The sequence below is a fragment of the Aspergillus aculeatinus genome, assembly GCF_003184765.1.
Source record: "Aspergillus aculeatinus CBS 121060 unplaced genomic scaffold BO66scaffold_78, whole genome shotgun sequence".
Lineage (NCBI taxonomy): Eukaryota > Fungi > Ascomycota > Eurotiomycetes > Eurotiales > Aspergillaceae > Aspergillus > Aspergillus aculeatinus.
In genome coordinates this window covers 107886-129114 of record NW_020291547.1, presented here as the reverse complement: position 1 = coordinate 129114, position 21229 = coordinate 107886, and the positions used below count along the sequence as shown (strand labels likewise).

Here is a 21229-nt window from a genome sequence, read left to right as displayed (position 1 = left end):
ACCCACCACAATGTTTGACTCCATCAATTCCGATACAACGGCACCATAGACTAGTTTCGAATGAAAATCAGCCACTACCCCATCACCCCCTACTCTCCGAAAGAGGAAAGAGACAGACTTACCTCGGCAAACTTCGGCTCGACAAACAACGCCCTCGCCTCCGCGACCATCGTCCCTTCTCCCTCGGAGGCACTACCCGCAGGAGGCAACGAAGTCAACGACCCCTCCACCCACGCCTTCCGGCCCTCGACCCGCACCGTCTCGGCGCGCAGCACATACACCCGGTCCGGCCGGGCGGGCTTCCGGAAGTCCACGCTCAGGTTGGCCGTCATCCCCACCCCGCTGGCGAAGGAGGCCGCCACGCAGCGCGCGAACGTCTCGTCGAACATCACGCTCAGCAGGCCGCCGTGCACGTACCCCGGGTGGCCGTTGAGGGTCGTGCCCAGGTGGAAGAGGGAGATGGTTTGCGCGAGAGTTGCTTGGGTCTGTGGGGGTTGGTGGGGTGGTTCGCGCTGTGGGGATTGGGTTGGTTTGGTGCGCGTGAAGACGTACGGCGGGACGGTGACTTTGTGGGCGCCGGAGAGGGTGCCCGCGACGAAGTGCGAGGCGCGGTGCGCGGGGATCATGGACAGGTGCGGCCGGGTCTCGGTGTAGCTTTTGTCGCTCCGCAGGGTCTGCAGGAGCGGGTGCGTGGTGAGCTGGGTTTCGGCTTGCGTGATTTCGTAGGCTTCGTTGGTGTTGGGGGGGCGGGTTGGTGGTTGGCTTCCGGGGATGGTTTGGGTTGTTGGGGATGTTGTTGCTGTGGCGGAGGTGGCGGTTGCGGAGCGGAGGGTGCGCGTTTGAGGTTTTGGGTTGATGGTCGGGGTTGGGTGGGTTGGGAGGGGGTCGAGGTGGTGGTTGTGGTTGTGAGGGCGTTGAGGGCGCAGGAGGAGCCGGGTTAGGGGTCTGAGGCGCGGGAGGTGCGGCATTTTGTGTTGTGCTGAGGCTGCTGCTGGGGATTCGATACGGGGGATATATGTGTGTGTGGGATGTTGCTTGCGAGGCTGGATTTATAGGGACTGGTTCAGATTCCGGTGGTGACTCCTGGTGGTGACTGCGGTGACTCTGGGTTGGCGTGGTCAGTTAGGTAGGGTCTTATCGATTTGCGATGGCGATGATGTGATTGTACTGTACAGTAGTATGGGGGTTGACTGTTGTTTGATCTGGGGATGTGCTGATGATGCCATTGGAGTATGCGACGGAGTACTTACTGTGTAGACAGCTGCCCTGGTCTTCTCTGGCAGGATTATAGCTTCGAGGTTGAAGTGATTCTATCCAGCCTCGAGAAGAAAAAAAAAATGAAGAAAAAGCCTGGCGCATCCCAACGGAGTGGATCATACTTCCTATCTCGGTAAGCCCACGTGGGATCCATGGACCCGGCGCATCGGGTGGAATCCGCCCAATTAAACCCCGACGTGGGCGGGTGTTCCGCGCCAGAGTTCCGGGTGGGGCGCTTCTCGGCTCGGCTTCGAGGGCGGGCGGTATACTTGTGTGTTGATGAGGTCATATGAATTTTAATGTGGAATACACCTGCTTAGGGAGTTTCTTTATCCATGCTACGAGTTGGGTCATGTACGGAGCAGGATTAAGGCAGCTCATAGCTTTTGTCAAATGAGATATTACAGAAGAGTCTGCCTTTAGTACAGTACGAGTATGTAGAATTGAGTTTGTCTGTAGGCCTTGTGTGGATACTTGATACTCTATTTGCGTCTCAGAAAGGGAGACACTCCATGGTGTATGGCGCTTTTTCGAGGATATCTGTGTAATGAACCCCATGATCATTTGACGATGCATCAAATTATATGGCATCTAGAAAACAATTATCTCCAGGCTTGGCTCGAAGCTAGCAGCACTTTGGGAAGAGAATCATGCTATGAATCTCTGGTTACACACATGCCGTACTTGCTGGGCTTCATGATGAAGGTGGAGAGATGACGTTGTCCAATTCGGGGGTGGCATGTGGTAGGGGCGGTTCCACTTACCTCTTACTATCTGATATAGCGTCATATCTCATATCCCTCCATAGCTCCTTCCGACCCTCATTCATCTTGTTATCAACTTTGCGACGCGCACGCTATAGATCTCGTGCCTTCTGACCCGTTTTGCAGACTTCTTATCTGCCCGTCAATCCATCATCTTCCTAGCCAGCCTGCTTTGTCGTCGGATTCGAGGTCCAAGCCAGATCAAAGCTCATGTTCTGGACCGTTCTGGACCATCTGCCGAGATATCAAGGGGAAGGCACCGCCCGGCATATTCCGGCAGAAGCTCTGCGATACCAACGCCGAACTCGCGAAGCGATGATATGTATCCGCCGGACAAATGAAACCAGACAAGTAAAAGGAGAAGGCCCTTACAGCGAAAGTGCCCACGGCCACCGAGGATGGGACTGGTCACTGCGCAGTATACCTGACATGTAATGACAGGGATTGCGCACCTGATGAACACAGGCTGTGGCAACTGGCGGCCAAGGAAGCGAGCAAGCTTGATATGCAGCAGGCGCCTGTTATCATCCATCTGTACGTCGGGGACCAGTCAGAAAGTGGTCGGAGGGCTTCCTCGTGCGGTTGCTGATGTCGGGCTTTCATGGACGTCTAAGAAAGGCTCGTTCGTTGTTGGTCGTTGACATGGTATCTCTTGTGCTGCAGAAAGCTGTGACTGAGGCTAGAACAGATTATTTGCGGTATAATGGGAGGGAGGCATTGTTCTTTTGCCCTTCAAAATATGAGAATTTGGGGTGCGACAAGTGCTATGGGCTCACAGAGTTGGATCTGATTGTGTGAGGGCAAACCGGGCAGAGGTGGGGATTTCCCCCAGAGTACTCGAAAGACAAGGAATGATCATTATCTGGCGCTCGTGTATCAAAGACCTTCCTGTAATGTGTTGCATTGACTTCATGCGGACTCATTCTACACAGTTTGTACCTGGCTACCCAGCGTCCAAGAAGATTACCATACCAAGGCAATGACATGGAGCAGAGCATGCATGTTAACGAAACTGTACAATGTCTACTAGGTATATACATGCATCAAGCAGAGCTGCTTCTCCTCTTCATCGGCCCCTTGATTAGAACTCCAACGCATCCACCTGCCCCAAGAACGAACTGTTGCCCTCGCCACGCAGCAGCGCCTCGATGTCCACCCGTCCCGAGGTGAGATACCGCTCACTCACACCCACGTTCACCCGCTGCGAGAGCAGCTGCTTCAATTCCGCCCTCATGCTGGCCATCTCGGCCTTGCTGGTCTCTCCGGCCTTGCGTTGCCGTTCCTGACGGCCCCGACCGCGACCGCGACCGCGACCCGCCGACTCGTCAAACTCTTCACTGTCGTAGTCAACGCCCAGGTCTTCTGCCGCGTTGCGGAGCCAGTTGTCCTCCGCGGAGATCTTCTCCTTGGCGATGGATGAATCCGCGATCTTCGCCGCCAGCTTGACGCGGGGCTTGACGCGACCCACGACCCGGCGATCCAGCTCGAGAGACTCGAGGGGCACCTTCTTGGCGTTGGCCATGTTGGCGTGAACCTTGGCCGCCAGGCGGATGACGCCCTGCATCTCCTCGGGGGAGCAGATGAGCACGCTCTTGCCCGAGGCACCGGCACGGGCCGTACGACCGGAGCGGTGCACGTAGGTGTCGGCGGTACGGGGCGCATGATAGTGGATGACGAATTCGATGCCCTTGATGTCGAGACCACGCGCCGCCACGTCGGTGGCAACGAGGATCGAACTGGGGTCGGAGGTGGGGGATGAAAAGCGTTCCACGGAGCGCAGACGGGCCTTCTGCGCCATCGAGGAGTGGAGGGCCAGCGCGGGGAGTTGGAGGTTTTGGAGGAACTGTGTGAGACGACGGACGGCCGAGATGGAGTTGGTGAAGACAAGGGTGCGGTGCTTGGGATGGTAGAGAAGTAGCGTGTAGAGGAAGAGGTCCTGGGGTCATTTGGTCAGCGAGGGTGATTGTTTGACGGTAGTATAACTGTAGGCTTACCTTTTCCATCGCTGCACATTCGACAATGCCTTCCTTCAGTCCCTCGGCCATCTGCGAGACAGGGTTGACATCAATAAACTTGGGCTTCTCTTCTCGGAAGTTCAGCTTCTGCAGAAGATACTCCATCGACTCCTTCTTGTCCATGATATCACCGCTCGTCCAGCGTCCTTTGCCGGCAAGCTTCTGCTGCAAGTCCCGATGGAAAGTAGCAGAGAAGACCAGGGTCTGCCTCTCGTTCTTCTTCTCCTCCTCCTCGGTCGCTTCCTTCTCTTCGTACTGGAAGTCCCCATCCACTATGCGGTCAAGGGTAGTAATGATCTCGTTTGCTTCCTTGAAGTGGCCTTCGCTGAGCAATCTATCAGCCTCATCGATGACAAGGAATTTGATACCCTGCATCTTGCGAATCACACCCTGGCCCGTGCTCATAACCTCCCAAACTCGACCCGGCGTTCCGACCACAATATCCGCACTAGCCAACAAGCGCTGCTGTTTATGTAAGGACAAACCTCCCGTGAGAAGGGCGATGCGTGCATTGGCGCCTGGCGACTGCTGGATCAAGTCACCAATATGCTTGGCCAACTGATGTGCGAGTTCGCGAGTGGGCGAGAGAATCAGGGCGATGGGTTCCGTCTCTTCCTTCTTCTTCTGGGTACCATTGCGCAGTTGCGTGCGCTTGATCTCCAAATAGTGTTCCAGGATCGGGATACCGAAGGCCAAGGTCTTTCCGGAACCTGTTGATGCCTTTCCTACCACGTCATGGCCGTCGAGGATGGGAGGAATACAGGACTTCTGGACCAGAGTGGGCGTGGAGAACTTCAGCTTCGAAAGACCGGTGAGCACTTCCGGAGAGAGTCCCAGTGACTCCCACTCGGAAATATCCACGCCGTTATCCTCTTCCTCGTCCTCGAGAGCGGCGAAAGAAAGACCAGACTTGATGCTCTTGTCCTCCTGATTCGGGGTTCCCTTCTTGCTCTGCTCGGCTTTCTGTTTCCTTGCTTCCTTGGCTTCCTGCCGCTTCTTATCCCTCTTCTCTTTCCTTTTATCTTTGGCTTCTTGCTGCTTGTCCGTCACAGGGGACTTGATAGCCTCTTCCTGCTCTTCATTTTGTTCTTCCGTGGTTGGTGCTTCCGTCTTCTCCTTCTCCGAGGCCTCGTTGTCGCTGATTCCAGCCCATTCGTCGTCGAATTTTGCTTCTTCCTCTTGCTCTTCCGCGGTCTTCTTCTTCAGAATCGACTTTGGCGGTTTGCCAGCGGCGGCCTGCGAACGTCAATTTCACTGTCTGCACCTGAATACCAGCTCGAAGTCATACCTTGAACCTGATTTCACCGCTTGCCTTGATAACGTCCACGCCGTCAATCTCCTCTAGTCCGAAGAAGCCTCCTGCATCCTCCATACGATCGGGCAACGCAACTTCCTTCCAGTTGAGATCGTTCACAGTAACAACGTCCGCATTGGCGCTCTTCTTCTGCTTCTTCGTCTGGACATCTGCGCCCTTGGCATCGCGCTGCCGTTTTTGACCCATGATGACACACAGCGACTGGAACTTTTTCAGACGAACGATCACCTCCGCGACAAGTGAATAACAAGAACCAGCTGATGGAAGAAAGATAGACAGGGGAGCGGGCCTGGCCTGCGAAACCTGCGGGAAAGAAAAAAAAGCGGCAGAAAATGGCCGCCTTGGGAATCTTATCGCCGCCCCACACGCAAGACCGAAAGAAATTCCGCCCATTTCCCCCTCCATTGCCTGGAATCTGACTCGCACTTACCCCAACCTTTTACTTCAACTGCATTGTACACGGTCTGAATCAGTATGGGTAAATCCTCCAAGGACAAGCGCGATGCCTACTACCGCCTGGCCAAGGAGCAGAATTGGCGCGCCCGCTCCGCCTTCAAGCTGATCCAGATTGATGAGCAATTTGACCTATTCGAGCACGAGAACCCGGAGAAGGTGACCCGCGTCGTCGATCTGTGCGCCGCCCCCGGCAGTTGGAGTCAGGTCCTGAGTCGCGTGTTGATCAAGGGCGAGAGTTTCGGGCGCCGCGCCTGGGTTGAGAAAAAGCGCCGGGAGAAGGAGGCCCTCGAACGGGTGCAGAGCGATGGAAGCAGCAACAACGAGTCACCACAATCCGCGAACGAGGATGAGACGACAACGGAGGAAGAGCTGAAGCCGCGGAAGAACGTCAAGATCGTCTCCATTGATCTGCAGCCCATGGCCCCCCTGGAGGGCATCACGACCCTCAAAGCCGACATCACCCACCCCTCCACCATTCCTCTTCTCCTGCGAGCCCTGGACCCCGAAGCCTACGAATCCACCACCACCACCACCACCAGCGCTGAGAACTCATCCCCCTCCTCCACCCCTACGCCGACCGCCGTCCGTCCTCCGCACCCCGTCGACCTGGTCATCTCCGACGGCGCCCCCGACGTGACCGGCCTCCACGACCTAGACATCTACATCCAATCGCAACTCCTCTACTCCGCGCTCAACCTCGCCCTGGGCGTCCTCCGCCCCGGCGGCAAGTTCGTCGCCAAGATCTTCCGCGGCCGCGACGTGGACCTCCTGTACGCGCAGCTGCGCACCGTCTTCGAGAAGGTCAGCGTCGCCAAGCCGCGGAGCAGCCGCGCCAGCAGTCTGGAGGCCTTTGTGGTCTGCGAGGGCTTCATCCCGCCGTCCATCCACGACGGACTGAAGGGCATGGAGGCGCTCAAGAACCCGGTCTTCGGCGGTGTCGCCGTGACGGCTCCTGCCTCTGCAGCAGCGGGCAACAACGTGGCCGTTGAGGTGACGGATGAGACGCCCGGGGCGGCGGCGCCCGTGCCGGTGAACCATCCGGCCCCAGTTAACACGACGCTCAACGACGACAACGACACCGACATCGCGCGCCTGCTCCACCCGGAGTCGCTGGCTTCCGCTGTCCCCGAACCGTTGGCGTATAAGCCCCTCGCCGAGAAGTTCTCCGTCGAGAACCGCTGGATTCCGCGTTTCATCGCCTGTGGCGATCTCTCTGCGTGGGACTCGGATGCCTCGTATGCCCTGCCACCGGACCACGTTAGTCTCGACCCCGTGCAGCCGCCTACGGCGCCGCCGTACCGGCGGGCGCTGGAGCTGAGGAAGGAGAAGGGTGGAGCCTACGGGAAGACAAAGTTGGGGGCCATGGGTCGGGCTTGAAGAATGTCGCCCTAGGTAGGGTAATTATTCGCGTGGGGTTGGACTACTTGGGCTGATTTGTGTGTATATGATACTATGTTACGACGTGTTCCGTGTTCAGAGCTGTTTATGTCCGGGAGGCTAGATCTCTTTCCTTTGGGTGCGCGTGTGTGGTCTGTCGTTCGAGGACGATATGAGGACCTCAAAAGAATATAGCAGATATACCCCATAGATCTACAAAAGATGGGAGTTGGCTTTTGTTTGATTGCTTCAATTAGTCGTCCGAGTGTCATAACATGCCTCACCTCGTACCCGCTTCTCTCGCCAGTGTGTCATCCACAGTCCCTTCCTTCACAGACTCCAACTGTTTAACTCCCTGCAGGTACCGGTCGAATCGTCCAGTCAGGTGATCACCTTCTTTATGATCTCATAATTCAACCTCTTGTTCTTGAACTCCGCGAGCTGCCGAGCGGTTGTGATCGCATTACGGATCTGTCGCCCATTCATCTCGTACAAGCTCAAGTCATTGATGTGCAGAACCAGGTCATCGAAGTCCATGCTGCAGGCCTCTGACGCACGCAGGTGTTTGATCAAGTTGGACCAGATCTGATGGCGTTGATCAGGCCCCAGACTCTCGTAATGGAGGGCTAGCTGAATGCGCGAGCGGAATGCTTCGTCAAAGTGGCCGACTCGGTTGGAGGTCAGGATCAGGATGCCGTTGTAGTATTCGAGGACGCGGAGGAAGACGGAAACAAGGGCGTTGCGCTCGAGGTCGGCCAACGTCCGCTCCTCGAGGAATATGTCGGCCTCGTCCAGGAGAACTACGCAGCCCCAGATGCGGCCCAGCCGCAGCACCGTCTCCAGGTACTTTTCCACGTCGGCCGGCCGCGTGCCAATGTCGCCGCAGTTAACCCGGTAGAGGGGCTTCCGCGCATAGTCGGCCACACTCTCCGCAGTGTAGGTCTTCCCCGTGCCCGGTCCGCCGTGGAGAAGGATGATCAGCCCGTTGCCCTTGCCGGATATCAGGTCCGTGCTTGTTTCGATGCTCAGCTGGTTCCTCACAAGGGCCTCGAGGAGATCCTTCGTCTGCTCCTCGGTGACCAGATTCTCGAACGCCTGAGTGTTCCACCGCACGTCACTGATGTGTTCGACCTCGAGATCGATCCAGACTTTCTCTATCAGGTTGTACCCTTGGACGACACGGGGCAGCAGCAGAGGAAAAGGGTGCTCGGGGCATTGCTCCTGGGAAAGGATGTGGTCGGGTAGATCGGCATATGCCATGGACGTCTCTCCGGTCACTTGAGTCCCATGCATTCGCTGGTAGGTGACTGGATCAATCATGTACCTCGACTTGATGCTGCTCCATGCGTGAAGACCGGCATCCTTGCCGTACTCCACATATCGTCGCTGCCGACATTTCCAAAACGAGACTCCCCGCTCGCGGAGTCTCTGCTCGACACTGGAGCCTGCAAACTGGAGAGGATAAAATTCCAATGAATTTATAGGGAATGTTTCCTCAACATCGGGGGCAAGATTGAGTCGTTGAACTTGCCGCTGCCGGCGAAACGAGATCTGGAATGACCAAAATGCAACCTCTATGGACCACGATAGCTGAAGACATTGTCGCTGCTGGTTTGAGTTCAGCGTGCCATTCCAATTGGAGGCGGGGTCCCCTCGAGAACCCACGACGTTCGCCTTGGAGATGTGGTGGTCAGTCAGCCGACCGAGACACACTCCGGGGTAGTCCAGTATGATCTGGGAAAAGTCATGGAGGGTGGCTCCTTTCAAGCCGTGGGGGTTTTGACACGACCCCCGCGTGTCCTAATGAAGGCAATCAGTAATCTCACATCCGATCCTGATCTCCCTCCGGATTTTCTCCAAGATTTTCTGCACCAGATCGCAGCGCGGAATCCTTCCTACCAGCGTCCCGGCTCACAGAATGATTCATTGCACCAGTCGGACGCCTTGCACAGCATATCCACTAATGATGGGCTGAACGGATGCGCCTGTCCACTGGTAGACCGGCCGGAGCGCAACCTTGACTACCCCCGAATATTCTATGGTGTGATCGCATCGGGGAACCAGGTAGTGAAGAGCTCAACAGTACGGGACCAGTTGGGATCTCGGCACCAGATTCTCTGCTTGGAGATGGGAGCGGCCGGGGTGATGAACACAATGCCGTGCTTGGTCATCCGTGGCATCTGCGACTACGCAGATGCTCACAAGAACAAAGCGTGGCAAGAGTACGCCGCTGCAACGGCGGCGGCATATGCCAAGGTTCTCTTATCCTACGTCAGGCGTCTTAGTACCAGTGCTAAATATTCACCGGAGACCTCGTCCAACGATCATGCGGAACAAGATTACTACTCGGACACGGAGAGGCCACCGCCGATACCCGCGACTATACCTTCTACAGCCGACGCACCGAACAGCCATCATCTGTCGGTACAGAACCCAGTTCCAACAACCATTGAACAACCGAGACCAAGCATCCCAGTTGAATCAGAGCGTCTCACCGAGCGCTGTATTCTGGCCAGGCGACGCCAATTCTGGAACCCGTGGCCTAGCGACGCCCTTCCAGTTCTTCATTCCCTGCAAGACTGGATCGGATCTGCATCAGGTTCATCCCTCCTCGTCTGCGAGGCAGCATGCGCCGCAGCCCACCCCCGCGCCGTGGATCTGGCGGTTGAGATGGTAGACTTCCTGCGGTCGACAACTAGCCAGTACATTGTACTTTAAGGCTTCTCATCCCCGCCCTTCCGCTCGCAAAGCAGCCGCAACATCGATATACTGGAATCCCTACTTAGTCAATGTCTATCCGCCACAGCAGTAGGGGACATTCCTGAGCCCATCGACAGGCCACCCGACAGCAACGACCCTGAGGTCCACCGCCACCACCATCACCATCAGCACCGCGAGCAGAAACTCTTGGAGCGGCTGCTCACCACTCTCGCCCGAATGGACCAATGTTTCCTCGTCGTCGAGGGACCGGACGCACATAGTACGGAACGGCTGGTCGCCGCTCTGGCGGAGATTGTCCACCACCGTTCTGTCGACAGGTCACTCAAGGCGATGATCGTAGGATGTATCGGGTACCAGGCTCCTAGAATTGGGCACCTTGAAAAAGAGAATAGACTAATTTGCATCAAGATCCCGCCTCTCTCGAGCAGCAGGAGAAAGCCAGGCGTGGCCAAAGGGCGGGCACCGCAGTGGAAGCGCCTGAGACCGTCACTTGCGGTGCCAAATGCTGGATCGCTAACTCGGCTTCCGTAGCGGGCTACGCAAACCGTAGTGAGTGATTATATGTCGGGCTTGTAGAGGATCTTAATTCGAATGCAATTGGCTTGTTACTGAAGCATATGGGTCTGCCACGTACTGTACACGCTATTGCCTGGATCTAAGGACCAACACTAGCATGTTTTGATGGATAATGGGGATTATACTTTAATTGAATGAACATGATTGAACAGTGAACTGAATGATTTGACAAGTCTATCCAAGTGAAATCCTGTCGGATGTTCTAGATGCGAAACAGCGCTAAACTCAAACAGGAAGGCCAGCTCACCTGCCGACCCTCGTGCTTTTCAAAATATACAGAAAGCGTTTCATCCATTTTATCATCTCCTCCAACCAACGAACATCCCATCGTCAACTCTAGTACACCTCCAGAACGTATCTCTCCTCGTCCTTGAGCTTCTCGATCTCCTTGTGGGGCTCGACCTTCTTGCCCTGGGCCTTGGCCTCGATGGCGATGGCTTCCTCGAGGACGGCGGTGACGTCGGGCACGGGCCAGGTGGGGCCGCAGAGGTAGAATGCACCCTCCTCGCGGATGTAAGCCTGGACGATCTCGGGCAGCGTCTGGCGCATGCGGTCCTGGATGTAGATCTTCTCGGGCTGGTCACGGGAGAAGGCGCGGCCGAGGACGGTGATGACCCCGGCCTCCTGGTAGGCCTCCCACTCCTCGCCGTAGCAGTACTCCTCGCGCTGGTGACGAGAGCCCATGTACAGCAGGACAGCGCCAATCTCCTTGCCCTGGGCCTTCTCGAGGGCCCGGTGCTGAACAAAGGCACGGAAGGGCGCCAGACCGGTTCCCAGACCAGCCATGATCAAAGGCTGAGTAGACTTGGGAGGCAGCTTCATCACGCTGGACTTGACGCTGACGGTAATGGGGGTGCCCGGTTGCAGGCGGCTCAGGTAACGGGTCGCCTGGCCGAAGCGGTCACGGCCGCGGGGATCGGTCCAGGTAACGGCGACGATCATGAGAGCCACGGTGGTTGGGGTGACCTTCTGGCACGAGGCGATGGAGTACTCACGGCGCTTCATGGGGCCGACGATGCGGATCAGGTCGTGGAAGTCAGGGTGGGCAGAGGGGTATTCCAGAAGGATGTCAGCGAAGCTGACAGTGTCGACCTCAGCACGGCGCTTGAACTCCACGGCACCTTCGGGGCCACCGAGGGTGCGGAGGTCGGTCTTCTCCTTCTCGTCATCGGCGAACTCGGCAAGGGCTTCGTAGAAGCGCTTGGGAGGGCGGCCGAAGATGTCGATGTTCTGAACCAGTGCCTGGTAAACAGTGCGGTTCTCCAGAACAGCGGGGTCCTCACGGCTGGGCACTTCGACAATGTCATCGGCGTTGAGGCCATAGAATTTGATGAACTCGAGAACCTCGTTGGCGTCATTCTCAGCGTGGACACCCAGTGCCTCACCAATGTCGTACTTGAGTCCAGAGTCGCCAAGGTCGAACTCAATGTGGAAGATGTTACGATCATAGGTGACAGGGGTCAAGCGTCTGTTCTCCTTGACGTGAACCGTGAAGGTCTTGGTAGCAAGGTCAGGACGGAGAGCAGTCTTGGTATCATAGGCCTCCTTGAAGGCCAAGCCCTTGGCGGCGGCCTCCCAGTCCTTGAGGTAGGAGGCAGGCTCGCTCTCTTCTTTGTCGAAGGCAACAAAGCTGTTGGGGGAGATATCCTTGGGCAACTGAGGAATCTGGGCTCCCTCCTCAGGGGTCTTCCAGGACTCAGGGACTTCGATCTGGCGAAGGACCTTCTCGAGGTCCTTGCTGACACTCTCCAAAGCATCAGTATTGCCCACAATCGAGGCCAGCTTCTTGATACCAACCGACTCTTGGGTGGGCAGAGCCACACGCAAAAAGGCGACCTGAATGACAGAAGACTCGGGGACAGACTCTCCGGCAGCGGAGGGGTCAACGAAGTAGAGGGAGATTCCGCGCTCGGCGATGGACTGTCTGAAGGCCACAGGCAGCTTCTTTTCCAGCTCATCATCCTTCACGCCAGGAGCGTTGACAATGATCTTGCCGCCAGCCTTGACAGAAGCGACGACATCAATGTCTCCCAAAAGCTTGAGGTCTCCGACGAAGGCGGTGTCGGCAGCAGTGACGGAGTAGGGAGCATCCAGAATCTTGGAGCTCTTGCGGATATCGACGCGGACAACTCCTCCTTGAATCAGGTTGTCATGGGCCTTGCTGGTAGTGACATTGCTGGCGGAGTCGGCAGCCAAAGCCTGGGAGAGAACAGTTGCGACATCACCGCCGACGGAGTTGTCAGTGTCCCAGAAAGAGTATTCCTGGACAGCAGACGGGTCCAAAAGCTGGAGGGGCTCAGTCTCGGCGCCGGCCTGGACGATAGGCTTCTCGTGAATAAGCTGGAAAGCGGCGGCAGTGTTGATCAAATCCCAACGCTGAGAGCGGGGGTACTTGATGTCCACGGTGGTCGGGGCCTGCTCACGGTCGGTAGCAAAGGTGAGGGCAGCAAGAACGTCCTCATAGAGGGCGGAACGAACGCCCTGTTCTTGGACGGCCTGCTCGTTGACAACTTGTCCCAGAACACCGACAGTCTTGACAGACTTGGGCAGCACGCGCAGGAACTCTTCTTCCACGAAGGGACGGTAGACACGGACATTTACCACACCCACACGAACACCGTCCTTGGCGAGAGAGCGGGCAATCTGGGCAGTGAGGGATGCTTCGACGGTACCGAAGGCAACCAGAACGGAAACGGGTTCGACATGGCCATGGTACTCGAAGAGACCGTAATCGGTTCCGAGCTCACCGTTCAAAGACTGAAGGAGCTCCAGAAGCTTGCCCTGGTTGTCGAGGTGGCGGCTGCGGGAATCCTTCAGAGTCTTACGGACAGATTCGTACGTGCGAGCAAGGCCGGCTTGATCGAGGATGTCGATGACACGAGTGTGCTCCCGGCCAACGCGCACACCATCATAGATGTGAACGGAAGGCAGGACAGAGGCGAGCAGAGTGGTCAGAAGGGCCATGTGCTGCGATTCGTGGGCAGAGGCACTGGAAACCAGACCCAGTCCAAGCTCCTCGGCGAGGGCGAGGGCAGTGGCATAGTCGGAGACCAGGCCGTCTTCGGCGGCATAGTCGACAGCAGCAACATGGGCAGCAACAGGGCTAGCCACAGAGTAGAGCAGCGAGAGTTGCTCCAAAGCCGCACGCATGTAGGGGAGGGTAGCCGAAGAGGCAACGATACCCTGAGGGACGTGGCGCTTCTTCAGGTCGAAGTCTTGAGAGAAGATGTAACCGAGAGCGATGTTGCCGGCACCCTGGCGAGTTTCCATAGCCTTGATCTCGGGGGATTCGCCATTGGCATTGGTCTCCTGGCTGGAAGCCCACTGGCGGAGAGCAGCATCCAAATCGAATGACTCAGGAGAGTAAGAGAAGATCTTATCACTGAGTAGGTATGCGACCTGCTGAATGAGGGTCTGGGCGGTCACATAGGTAGGGCCGCTGAGGGCGGACAAGGCTGGGCAAGAAGCACCCATTGTGAGGAATTCTTGTCTGGATACCGGTGTCACACAACCGATAACACTTAGGTGAAGACAAGAGAAAGAGAGAGAGAGAGAGAGAGAGAATAAGTGGAGGAAAGACGAAGGCAATGAGGGGGAGGGGGATAAAAAGCCCGTCGCCGCCGTATAGAAAAGCCCAGGGGATCATGCCTTATCCGGCTAGTGGCAATCACGCAATTTCTTATCGATAAAAAATTGGAGGGTCGGAGGCGGGATCTGAGGGCAGAATCTCTCCGCTTTCGGCCGACTTCCCCGCATTACTAATGCAAGGAACCATGGGGGCCTGGGCAGTGGGCACGTGAAGGGTTGGTCCTTATGCCTGAGGCACGAATTGTGAGTTTGTACCAGTGAGTTTGTAATGGACCCGCTGATCCCCAACAAACGTCATCCGCGCAGTTCCTTTCAAGCCGCACTGCAGGAGATTGAATCCCCCATTTTACTATATCTGTCCACTGATCACATCCTTACTTCACTACATACAATCAGCCCAATGGCTAACGTCGCTCTACTCGGTTCTACTGGCATGGTGGTACGTCCTGAGCAAACAAGCTCTTTTTAGGCTCACGCCAAGGCCCGTGTTGTTCTCCCTTGATTACATCCCTGCTCTAGACTACCGCGATGCATATGGGAGGTTCCGAGAAAGACTGTACTCAAGCATATACTAACCACAAATCTTCCCAGGGGAGCTGCATTCTCACCAGCCTGCTCAAAAACCCCTCTATCGCCCGCGTGGACACCATCTCCCGCCGCACGCCGCAACCTGCCACGGCCGCGCCGCAGGAGAAGCTCACCACCTTCGTCTCCGACGACACCTCCAAGTGGGCCGAACAGCTCGCGTCGCTGACCCCGACCCCCAGCATCTACATCTCCGCCTTCGGCACCACCCGCGCCGCCGCCGGCGGGTTCGACAACCAGTACAAGATCGAGCACGGTCTGAACGTCGAGACGGCGCGCGCCGCGCGCGACGCCGGCGTCAAGGTGTACGTGCTGATCTCCTCGTCGGGCGCCGACAAGGGCTCGTTCTTCGCCTACCCGCGGATGAAGGGCGAGATCGAGGAGGACGTCAAGGCGCTGGGCTTCGAGCGGACCGTCATCCTGCGGCCCGGGCTGATCGGCGGGCAGCGCGAGGAGAGTCGCCCCGCGGAGGCGGTGGTGCGTGGGTTCGCGGGTCTCCTGGGCAAGGTCCACTCCAGCCTGAAGGACGGATGGGCGCAGGATGCCGATGTCATCGGCCGGGCCGCGGTCAATGCCGGGTTGAAGGCGCTGGAGGGCGATGTCCCTGCCGGTATTGAGAAGGTCTGGACGCTGCATGGCAGCGAGATCCTTCAGTTGGGTAAGGAGTAGAAGGACGGAAACAATCTTTAAACGGCTTGATTGCGCTGCACTAGTTGGCTTTCTGGAGTTGGTGTGTATTATCAATTTGTGTATTTTTACGGGAATCGAAATTGTGATTGACGGACTGGACTGGACTGTGATGGGTGTTTGAAGTCAACCATATATATCTTAATACGACTATCGTTACCACATACTGCCTTAAAAAGTAGAACGATGCGATCATTGGCAAAATATATCAGGCTTCTATTAAACAAAGTACGTATGTATGACAGAAATCCACTCTCGATCAATACTTCTTCTTCCAATCGTTCACCTCCTTCCCCTTCTTCGTCTGGCCCCGCTTGCTCGACGCCTCCCGGTCCGCGTTCCGTTCCGGGGCACCCTCCGTGGGATCCCGCCCCTCGCTGACGCCCTTGTTCGCCCCGCTGACGTTCAACGGGTTGCTCACTTTGCCGCTCTGGTTGGTCTCCTCCTGCGTCGCCTCGATCTGGCTCTCCGGCGAGGTCTTGGAGGGGTCGAAGGCCGCATCGTGCTGCGAGACTTCCTGGTCGGTGCCGGTCTTGGAGAACTCGGAGGGCTGTGGGTCCAGCACGTTTCGGTCGCCGGACTCCATCTCTTCGCGCTGGCCTTGAGACGTGCGGAGCGCGGGGATGGAGTGGAAGGGTCGTTGCGTCTTCTGGTTCACGGTTGTGGTTGCGGTTGCGGCGGCGGCGGGGGTTTGCCGAAGATGGTGGATGCTGCTGCTCTGGCGGAGAGCGCTCCGGCTGATGGATGTGATTTGTTTGAACATGGTTGATGATGGTTGATGGTTGTTTAGTTTGCCTGCAGGACTTGGGAGAGGAGTAATGGGGCAATTGAGGTATGTCGAACGATGTAGTATGTATGGTTTTATAGTACTGGAAGCGCGAGGTATGGGTGTCTTAGTCGTTTGGTCAATGCGGCTCGTATCTTAGAGGACTTGGAGAAACTTACAGATGAATGAGGACTTCAGCAGTAGTAGATGGGATTGGAATTGTATGATGGAAGAACAAGATCGATCTGGGGAGGGAGAAAGGGAAATGGAAGGTGGAATCAATGCCCGCCGCTCGCACCCATCATGTTGACGTCATCGGCACTGCAGAAGACATAGCTACCACGTGATGTGAATATGCCGGGCATTGTGCCATCGCAAGCAATGCATGTCTATTGTGTTCAACCCAGGAATTGATCATCCGATTTTACCTGGGTATTTACTTGAGAACAATACTATCCATTAAATGATCATTTGCAAATGACATCAAGTGCATTTGGCCCAATTCACGGCAGCTTTACGACTCGCTTGTTACTGACAATACCGAATTGACGTACACGAGGACTACGCAAAAATAGTATCTACTGCTTGCTGTTATACTAAAAAAGCCGGCTCGAATAGAGTCTGCCGAGAGATTGGCATAGCACTCTGAGGGTAGCCGCTAAGAAAGAAACATATCTGCCGGATGGTAGAAATGTTTTCTCTAGGCCCGTCCACAAAGCCTGCCCGACATGCCACGTCAATTATCCCATACCTGAAATGATCCTCGGGCGACTGTTGAAGTGTGATGGGCACAGTCCTCGTGCATTTCGGTACCAGAATTTGATATCACCTTCGATGCGGCTTTCTCCGCTGGGACCGACACCTTCACGCAAGCCTTGCGTAGAATGAGAACCGACTAAATGCCCAGCTGGTCCACAATTGGACTGAAGCACTATGCATTCTAGGGCCGGGTCTATCGACCATGCTGTGACTTGCGAATGTCTTGACTCGAAGAGGAAAGTGCAATCGTAGAATGACCCAAACATACTTTGTTCGCCGTTCGACCTCGAGAGGAGGGCAAGGTTTATGCCAGGAGCAGGGGTCTAGACTATGCAGGACGCACCTTTCGTAGCCCAAGCCCAACACCCGCAGGAAAACAACTTCAGGTGCCAACTTGCAGATGCGAGGACCCGGAATTCATCCATACTAGCTTTCTTAATGCGTGTTTCTCATGGGCCCCAGATATCGCGACAGGGATCTTCTTAGCTTGCATGCACTTCCCGAGCAGCCTGTCAGCTGGTGAACTTCATTGGATATGAAGCGCTGACGCTATTTAATAGCCTTTCGAAAATGGACCAATCTCGGCTCGTGCGCTCGGAACAGCGAAGAGTGCGTTCTCACCTTAATCCCCCCAATGCCTGTTTCGCAGGTTCCATTTGTTGACTGCAAGAGAAAAAGGTACGCGCAGAAGCGCAGAAGAAGCCGGTCACGTTACAATCACGGGATCGAAGGAACCCAGCATAGTGGTGCGCGTGGGTGGGTCTCAAAATCCAATTTCAACGTCGTCAGAAGTATATGTAAAAGTCATCGTAGTATGCAGCAGGCAATTCTCGAGCTGTTGTGGCCAGAAAATCACCCCATAGATTTTGGGGTACTGAAAGGGGATCGGCCGGCCTAGCAAGGCCATCTTTTCAAATCCGTAGGCCCCGAATCCTTGTTTCTAATGTGCAATCGCCACAGGCGAGGCTGGATTAGAAACATCCGAAGTAAGACAGCCTGCGAGAAGAGGCAGATGGGTGGCAAATCGCGCTCTGGTATCCGGTGGGAGGAAAAGTCTGAATTCAATGCACGGTGTGTTATCGATCTAATTTCATCATGGCGGTGGTCAGCCAAATCCGGCAGCTGCTGAGTTGGCAACAGCAATCAGTCCATGGATCTATGCTCGTCCACCCAGTGTACCGTAGGCCAGAGCGCACCAGCCGATGATTCGATGCTCAATACTACAGGCAGACAAGTAAGAGCCTTTCACGCAATCATCTTCTAGGATGTCCGGACAAGCGGAGATGTGGGTGTATCGAACCCCTATTCGCGGAGTCGGAGGCAAGTCAAAGCGAAATCGACAGCCTCAGAGCCCTTCTAACATTGCACTGATCAGTTTCCAGTTGAGAACAGTCCTCCATCAGCACAGCAGACTTGAATCTCGAGCAATTGAGCCAGACGAAGGGTGCCACGTCAGTGAGTCTCCGAGCTCTAATGCAGCTGCATGGATTCAACTGTAGGTGCACCGTACCACAGTCGGTATCTGCCATGGCTGATGAGCACAAATGATATCCTATCGTTTTCAGCGGAGCAAAGCAAAATGACTGAAGATAAACCCTGCACCTGAGCGGGGGCACATGCGGGATTATTCCTCTGCAGATGTGGGAGATCAGCTGAAGAGAATCAGTCCCTCATAGAGACCTGAGCTCGTCATGCAAATGCAAGTCATGTTCACTCTATAGGGTCATGTCCAAGGACAAACCAGGTGCCAATCGAGGCCTTCCAGTGACGCGTCTTTCGCCACCATGAATGGAGCGAAGAGAATTTCCTTGGTAAGTGATGACCAGACGGAAGCCTGCGGAGTATACGAGACGGTCACAGGCACGAGGGTTAGCTCATCTGCAAAAGATCGATCAGTGTCCAACAAATTGGAAAAAGCAACTTATTAGTGTTGCAGCCAGACAACGAAACCCTGGCCTATTGGGCAGGCTGGCAGCTTGCTAGAGATTCGAAAAAGAAAAATGCACCCAGAAGCGGATTCAATCTAGAATCCGGCTTCTTTCTCGGCATGACTCCGTTGCAGAATGTATGCCACCAGGATCGCTTGCGATTGAACTAATTGGTCGTAAGCAGATAGTCTCAAAGTCATGGATGGGAGAGCATGTAACAAACCAGACTAGGTGGTCGGAGCATTGATCACATTGACGTTTCAAACGGCACCCGTAGTTTTCTATCCCCTCCATGCCGAAATGTTAGGTTGCCGTTCAACGGGAAGGAAAAGACCTTCGATGTAAGACGGACAGCATGACAGCTGGCACAAAAGTAAAAGCGACTGCCTCATGCAGGAGCTTTAATTCAGCAAGCGGATGGTCTGGTTGATTCTTGAATTCCGGTTCGTACGCAGCGGAAAGCCATAGACGAAGCGGGGACGATCAACGGAGCATCTCAGGCTGCAACAACAATCCGAGCTAACAGGACAAAGGCCAAAAGAGATCAATCATGGCGAATGAGGGATTTTCAACACGGGCTGGATGAGAGAACACGACAGCAGGATGTATGCATTTGTGAATCACCCGGTGATTACAGTTGCCCCGAACAGGAAGGGGGTGGGTTTTTCGTGTCTCCACAGTCAAGGAAATTCCAGCATAGCCAACCGCGAAATCACTGGATGGGGAGGTGCGGGTGTGATGATAGAACACCGTAGTCGACTAGCCATCGGATGCTGAGCTGAATTCGATCGACAATTGATGGGCATGGGACGATAATTGGCCGTCTTGTAACATGAACGCTTTTGACGAAACATAAATAGGGCCACGGAGGCCGTCCACTTCTCGAATTCTGAATCAATTACCGTTTCATACTCTGCTTCTTCAAGGAAAACCATTCGAAATAAGACTTCGCTGTCGATTAAAGGTGTTTCAATTCCAGGGCAACCTTCAACCTTCAAGAGTCTTGTGCAAGCTTAGCCTATCAAATCTCTGCACGGCGGCAGGATCTTTGAGCGGACCAATAAAACACAAGCTAGACACTTGAAACCGCAAGCTGCAGCAACGGACAGTGAGTTTCATCCAGACCCTAGGAAACCATTAGCTGACAACGAGACTTAGGTATGTGCTTCTACAACCAGAGGAAGTTTTCATGCGGTGACTGGAGTTGGACCACCTTCGCTCACCGTTGCAATTACGAATATCGTACGGGCGAGACATGCGGCATGAGACTCGTGAATGAGACCTTCAACGAGAAGGTGAAATGCCGCCTGTGCGATAAGATCGATACCAAGGTGCGGCGGCGAAACGCCGAGGTGGAAAGATTGACTCGATGGAAGCGAGAGGGAGGCACCCTCGTAGCTTCCATGGAACGAAGTCAGGCTTTGATCAAGGAGCTCGAAAGAGAAATCCTCCAGCTGGAGCGAGAGAAGCAAGAAAAGCAGCGAGCACTGTCATAGGAGGAGCTTGATGATCTGCGGTGGGAAAATTGAGCGAGAATGTCGCAAGTCAGATGCTGTTTCTTTTCTTCAAATTTCAGATTCCCTCATTGGTTATGCTTCGATCATTCTTCTTGTTTGTATCTTTGGTGGTTAGCCCCTTGGTTTCACTTGTCGATGTGTCACGTTGCGTGAACTCGACCATTGTTCATTTCAAACTCGTCTTTTCAGGCTGCAGCCTCACAATGGTTGGCGGATAGTTTTCGGTTTGAGCAAAAAGCCCTGAGCAAGAGGATCAGGTCCAATAAAGTTGTTTCAATGTTGAATATTTGGCATTCCCAGGCGCTATCCCTCGGTGGAAGTTCCACACCGTAAGCGCCGATGTTGATGAGCGGCTCGTCAAAGCCAGAAGAGCGTTTCACCACAGCAATTGTTCGGTGAAGAGGGCATCAATGTAGTCAATTACAGCATAAGGTGTCCCTTCTGTGAAGAATCACCCTATAAAGCAATCTAGCTGCCCTGGCATTTTCATGAAAGAGAACAGTGAGAGTTGCGAACGAACGATGGGCTTGGAGATATGGAGCTGGAACAATGGATGGATCCATGATGGATATAGACCAAACCCCGCGTTTCGGCAATCGCCACGTGATGGCCCTCCTCTTTCGGTTAGAGGCGTCCTCTTCCCAGAGGTGTGTCAATTGCCAGCACCGATGGTGGATGAATCCAGCACCACGACATCATTAGGTCCGTCAAAGTTAGCTCCTTGCACCAAGCTCCGCTGTGATAATATGTCCGGGCATGGTTCTGCCTTGCGTATTCGGGTCATAATGGATCGATTGAATGTGCTGCACCAGGGCCAAGATACAGCCAATATTCGACATGAAATGCTGCGGGATGCCATTTCGCCCATACTCTCTATAAAGTGGGTACGGGACAAAGATATGGTCTGATTTCGGGGCG

General features: G+C 55.1%; 9 protein-coding genes across 9 annotated transcripts; 4 read left to right on the top strand and 5 right to left on the bottom strand.

Annotated features, from left to right (window-relative positions):
- Positions 1–119: 119 nt before the first annotated feature.
- On the bottom strand, positions 120–686 carry BO66DRAFT_288646 (PaaI family thioesterase; the record flags this gene model as incomplete). The annotated part of the gene is made up of 1 exon (XM_025643155.1): positions 120–686. A coding segment is annotated over one exon (567 nt), but the record flags the coding sequence as incomplete, so codon positions are not given.
- A 2340-nt stretch (positions 687–3026) lies between these two features.
- mak5 (ATP-dependent RNA helicase MAK5) lies at positions 3027–5591 on the bottom strand. The gene is made up of 3 exons (XM_025645020.1): positions 5325–5591; positions 4016–5272; positions 3027–3957 (listed from the first exon to the last, which is right to left on the bottom strand). The coding sequence occupies exons 1-3, from the start codon at positions 5535–5537 to the stop codon at positions 3103–3105; spliced, it is 2325 nt and encodes a 774-aa protein (XP_025498372.1). The 5' UTR covers positions 5538–5591; the 3' UTR covers positions 3027–3102.
- A 168-nt stretch (positions 5592–5759) lies between these two features.
- Positions 5760–7382, top strand: BO66DRAFT_396119 (tRNA methyltransferase TRM7). Its single transcript, XM_025648393.1, has one exon. It carries the CDS (start codon positions 5826–5828, stop codon positions 7182–7184), a length of 1359 nt encoding a protein of 452 aa, XP_025498371.1. The 5' UTR covers positions 5760–5825; the 3' UTR covers positions 7185–7382.
- An 82-nt stretch (positions 7383–7464) lies between these two features.
- On the bottom strand, positions 7465–8444 carry BO66DRAFT_415851 (P-loop containing nucleoside triphosphate hydrolase protein; the record flags this gene model as incomplete). The annotated part of the gene is made up of 2 exons (XM_025649563.1): positions 7465–7527; positions 7578–8444. 2 exons carry the CDS (start codon positions 8442–8444, stop codon positions 7465–7467), a joined length of 930 nt encoding a protein of 309 aa, XP_025498370.1.
- A 369-nt stretch (positions 8445–8813) lies between these two features.
- Positions 8814–9458, top strand: BO66DRAFT_286161 (purine and uridine phosphorylase; the record flags this gene model as incomplete). The annotated part of the gene is made up of 1 exon (XM_025643129.1): positions 8814–9458. A coding segment is annotated over one exon (645 nt), but the record flags the coding sequence as incomplete, so codon positions are not given.
- A 1181-nt stretch (positions 9459–10639) lies between these two features.
- On the bottom strand, positions 10640–14020 carry BO66DRAFT_396118 (sulfite reductase subunit alpha). The gene has a single exon (XM_025648392.1). The coding sequence runs from the start codon at positions 13953–13955 to the stop codon at positions 10818–10820; it is 3138 nt and encodes a 1045-aa protein (XP_025498368.1). The 5' UTR covers positions 13956–14020; the 3' UTR covers positions 10640–10817.
- A 449-nt stretch (positions 14021–14469) lies between these two features.
- BO66DRAFT_415848 (uncharacterized protein) lies at positions 14470–15323 on the top strand (the record flags this gene model as incomplete). Its single annotated transcript, XM_025649562.1, has 2 exons — positions 14470–14508; positions 14661–15323. The coding sequence occupies 2 exons, from the start codon at positions 14470–14472 to the stop codon at positions 15321–15323; spliced, it is 702 nt and encodes a 233-aa protein (XP_025498367.1).
- A 277-nt stretch (positions 15324–15600) lies between these two features.
- BO66DRAFT_336093 (uncharacterized protein) lies at positions 15601–16104 on the bottom strand (the record flags this gene model as incomplete). The annotated part of the gene is made up of 1 exon (XM_025644265.1): positions 15601–16104. The coding sequence occupies one exon, from the start codon at positions 16102–16104 to the stop codon at positions 15601–15603; it is 504 nt and encodes a 167-aa protein (XP_025498366.1).
- A 3586-nt stretch (positions 16105–19690) lies between these two features.
- On the top strand, positions 19691–20570 carry BO66DRAFT_424123 (uncharacterized protein). The gene is made up of 2 exons (XM_025650154.1): positions 19691–19902; positions 19953–20570. Exon 2 carries the CDS (start codon positions 19955–19957, stop codon positions 20288–20290), a length of 336 nt encoding a protein of 111 aa, XP_025498365.1. The 5' UTR covers positions 19691–19902; positions 19953–19954; the 3' UTR covers positions 20291–20570.
- The last annotated feature ends 659 nt before the right edge of the window (positions 20571–21229 follow it).

Excerpts from the sequence above, each read along its gene's own strand:
- BO66DRAFT_424123 (XM_025650154.1), top strand. The coding sequence starts at position 19,955 with ATGTGCTTCTACAACCAGAGGAAGTTTTCATGCGGTGACTGGAGTTGG.
- BO66DRAFT_396119 (XM_025648393.1), top strand. The coding sequence starts at position 5,826 with ATGGGTAAATCCTCCAAGGACAAGCGCGATGCCTACTACCGCCTGGCC.
- BO66DRAFT_396118 (XM_025648392.1), bottom strand. The coding sequence starts at position 13,955 with ATGGGTGCTTCTTGCCCAGCCTTGTCCGCCCTCAGCGGCCCTACCTAT.
- mak5 (XM_025645020.1), bottom strand. The coding sequence starts at position 5,537 with ATGGGTCAAAAACGGCAGCGCGATGCCAAGGGCGCAGATGTCCAGACG. Across the intron at positions 5,273-5,324 it reads GCGGTGAAATCAGGTTCAAG|GCCGCCGCTGGCAAACCGCC; the intron begins GTATGACTTCGA and ends TGACGTTCGCAG. Across the intron at positions 3,958-4,015 it reads AATGTGCAGCGATGGAAAAG|GACCTCTTCCTCTACACGCT; the intron begins GTAAGCCTACAG and ends AAATGACCCCAG.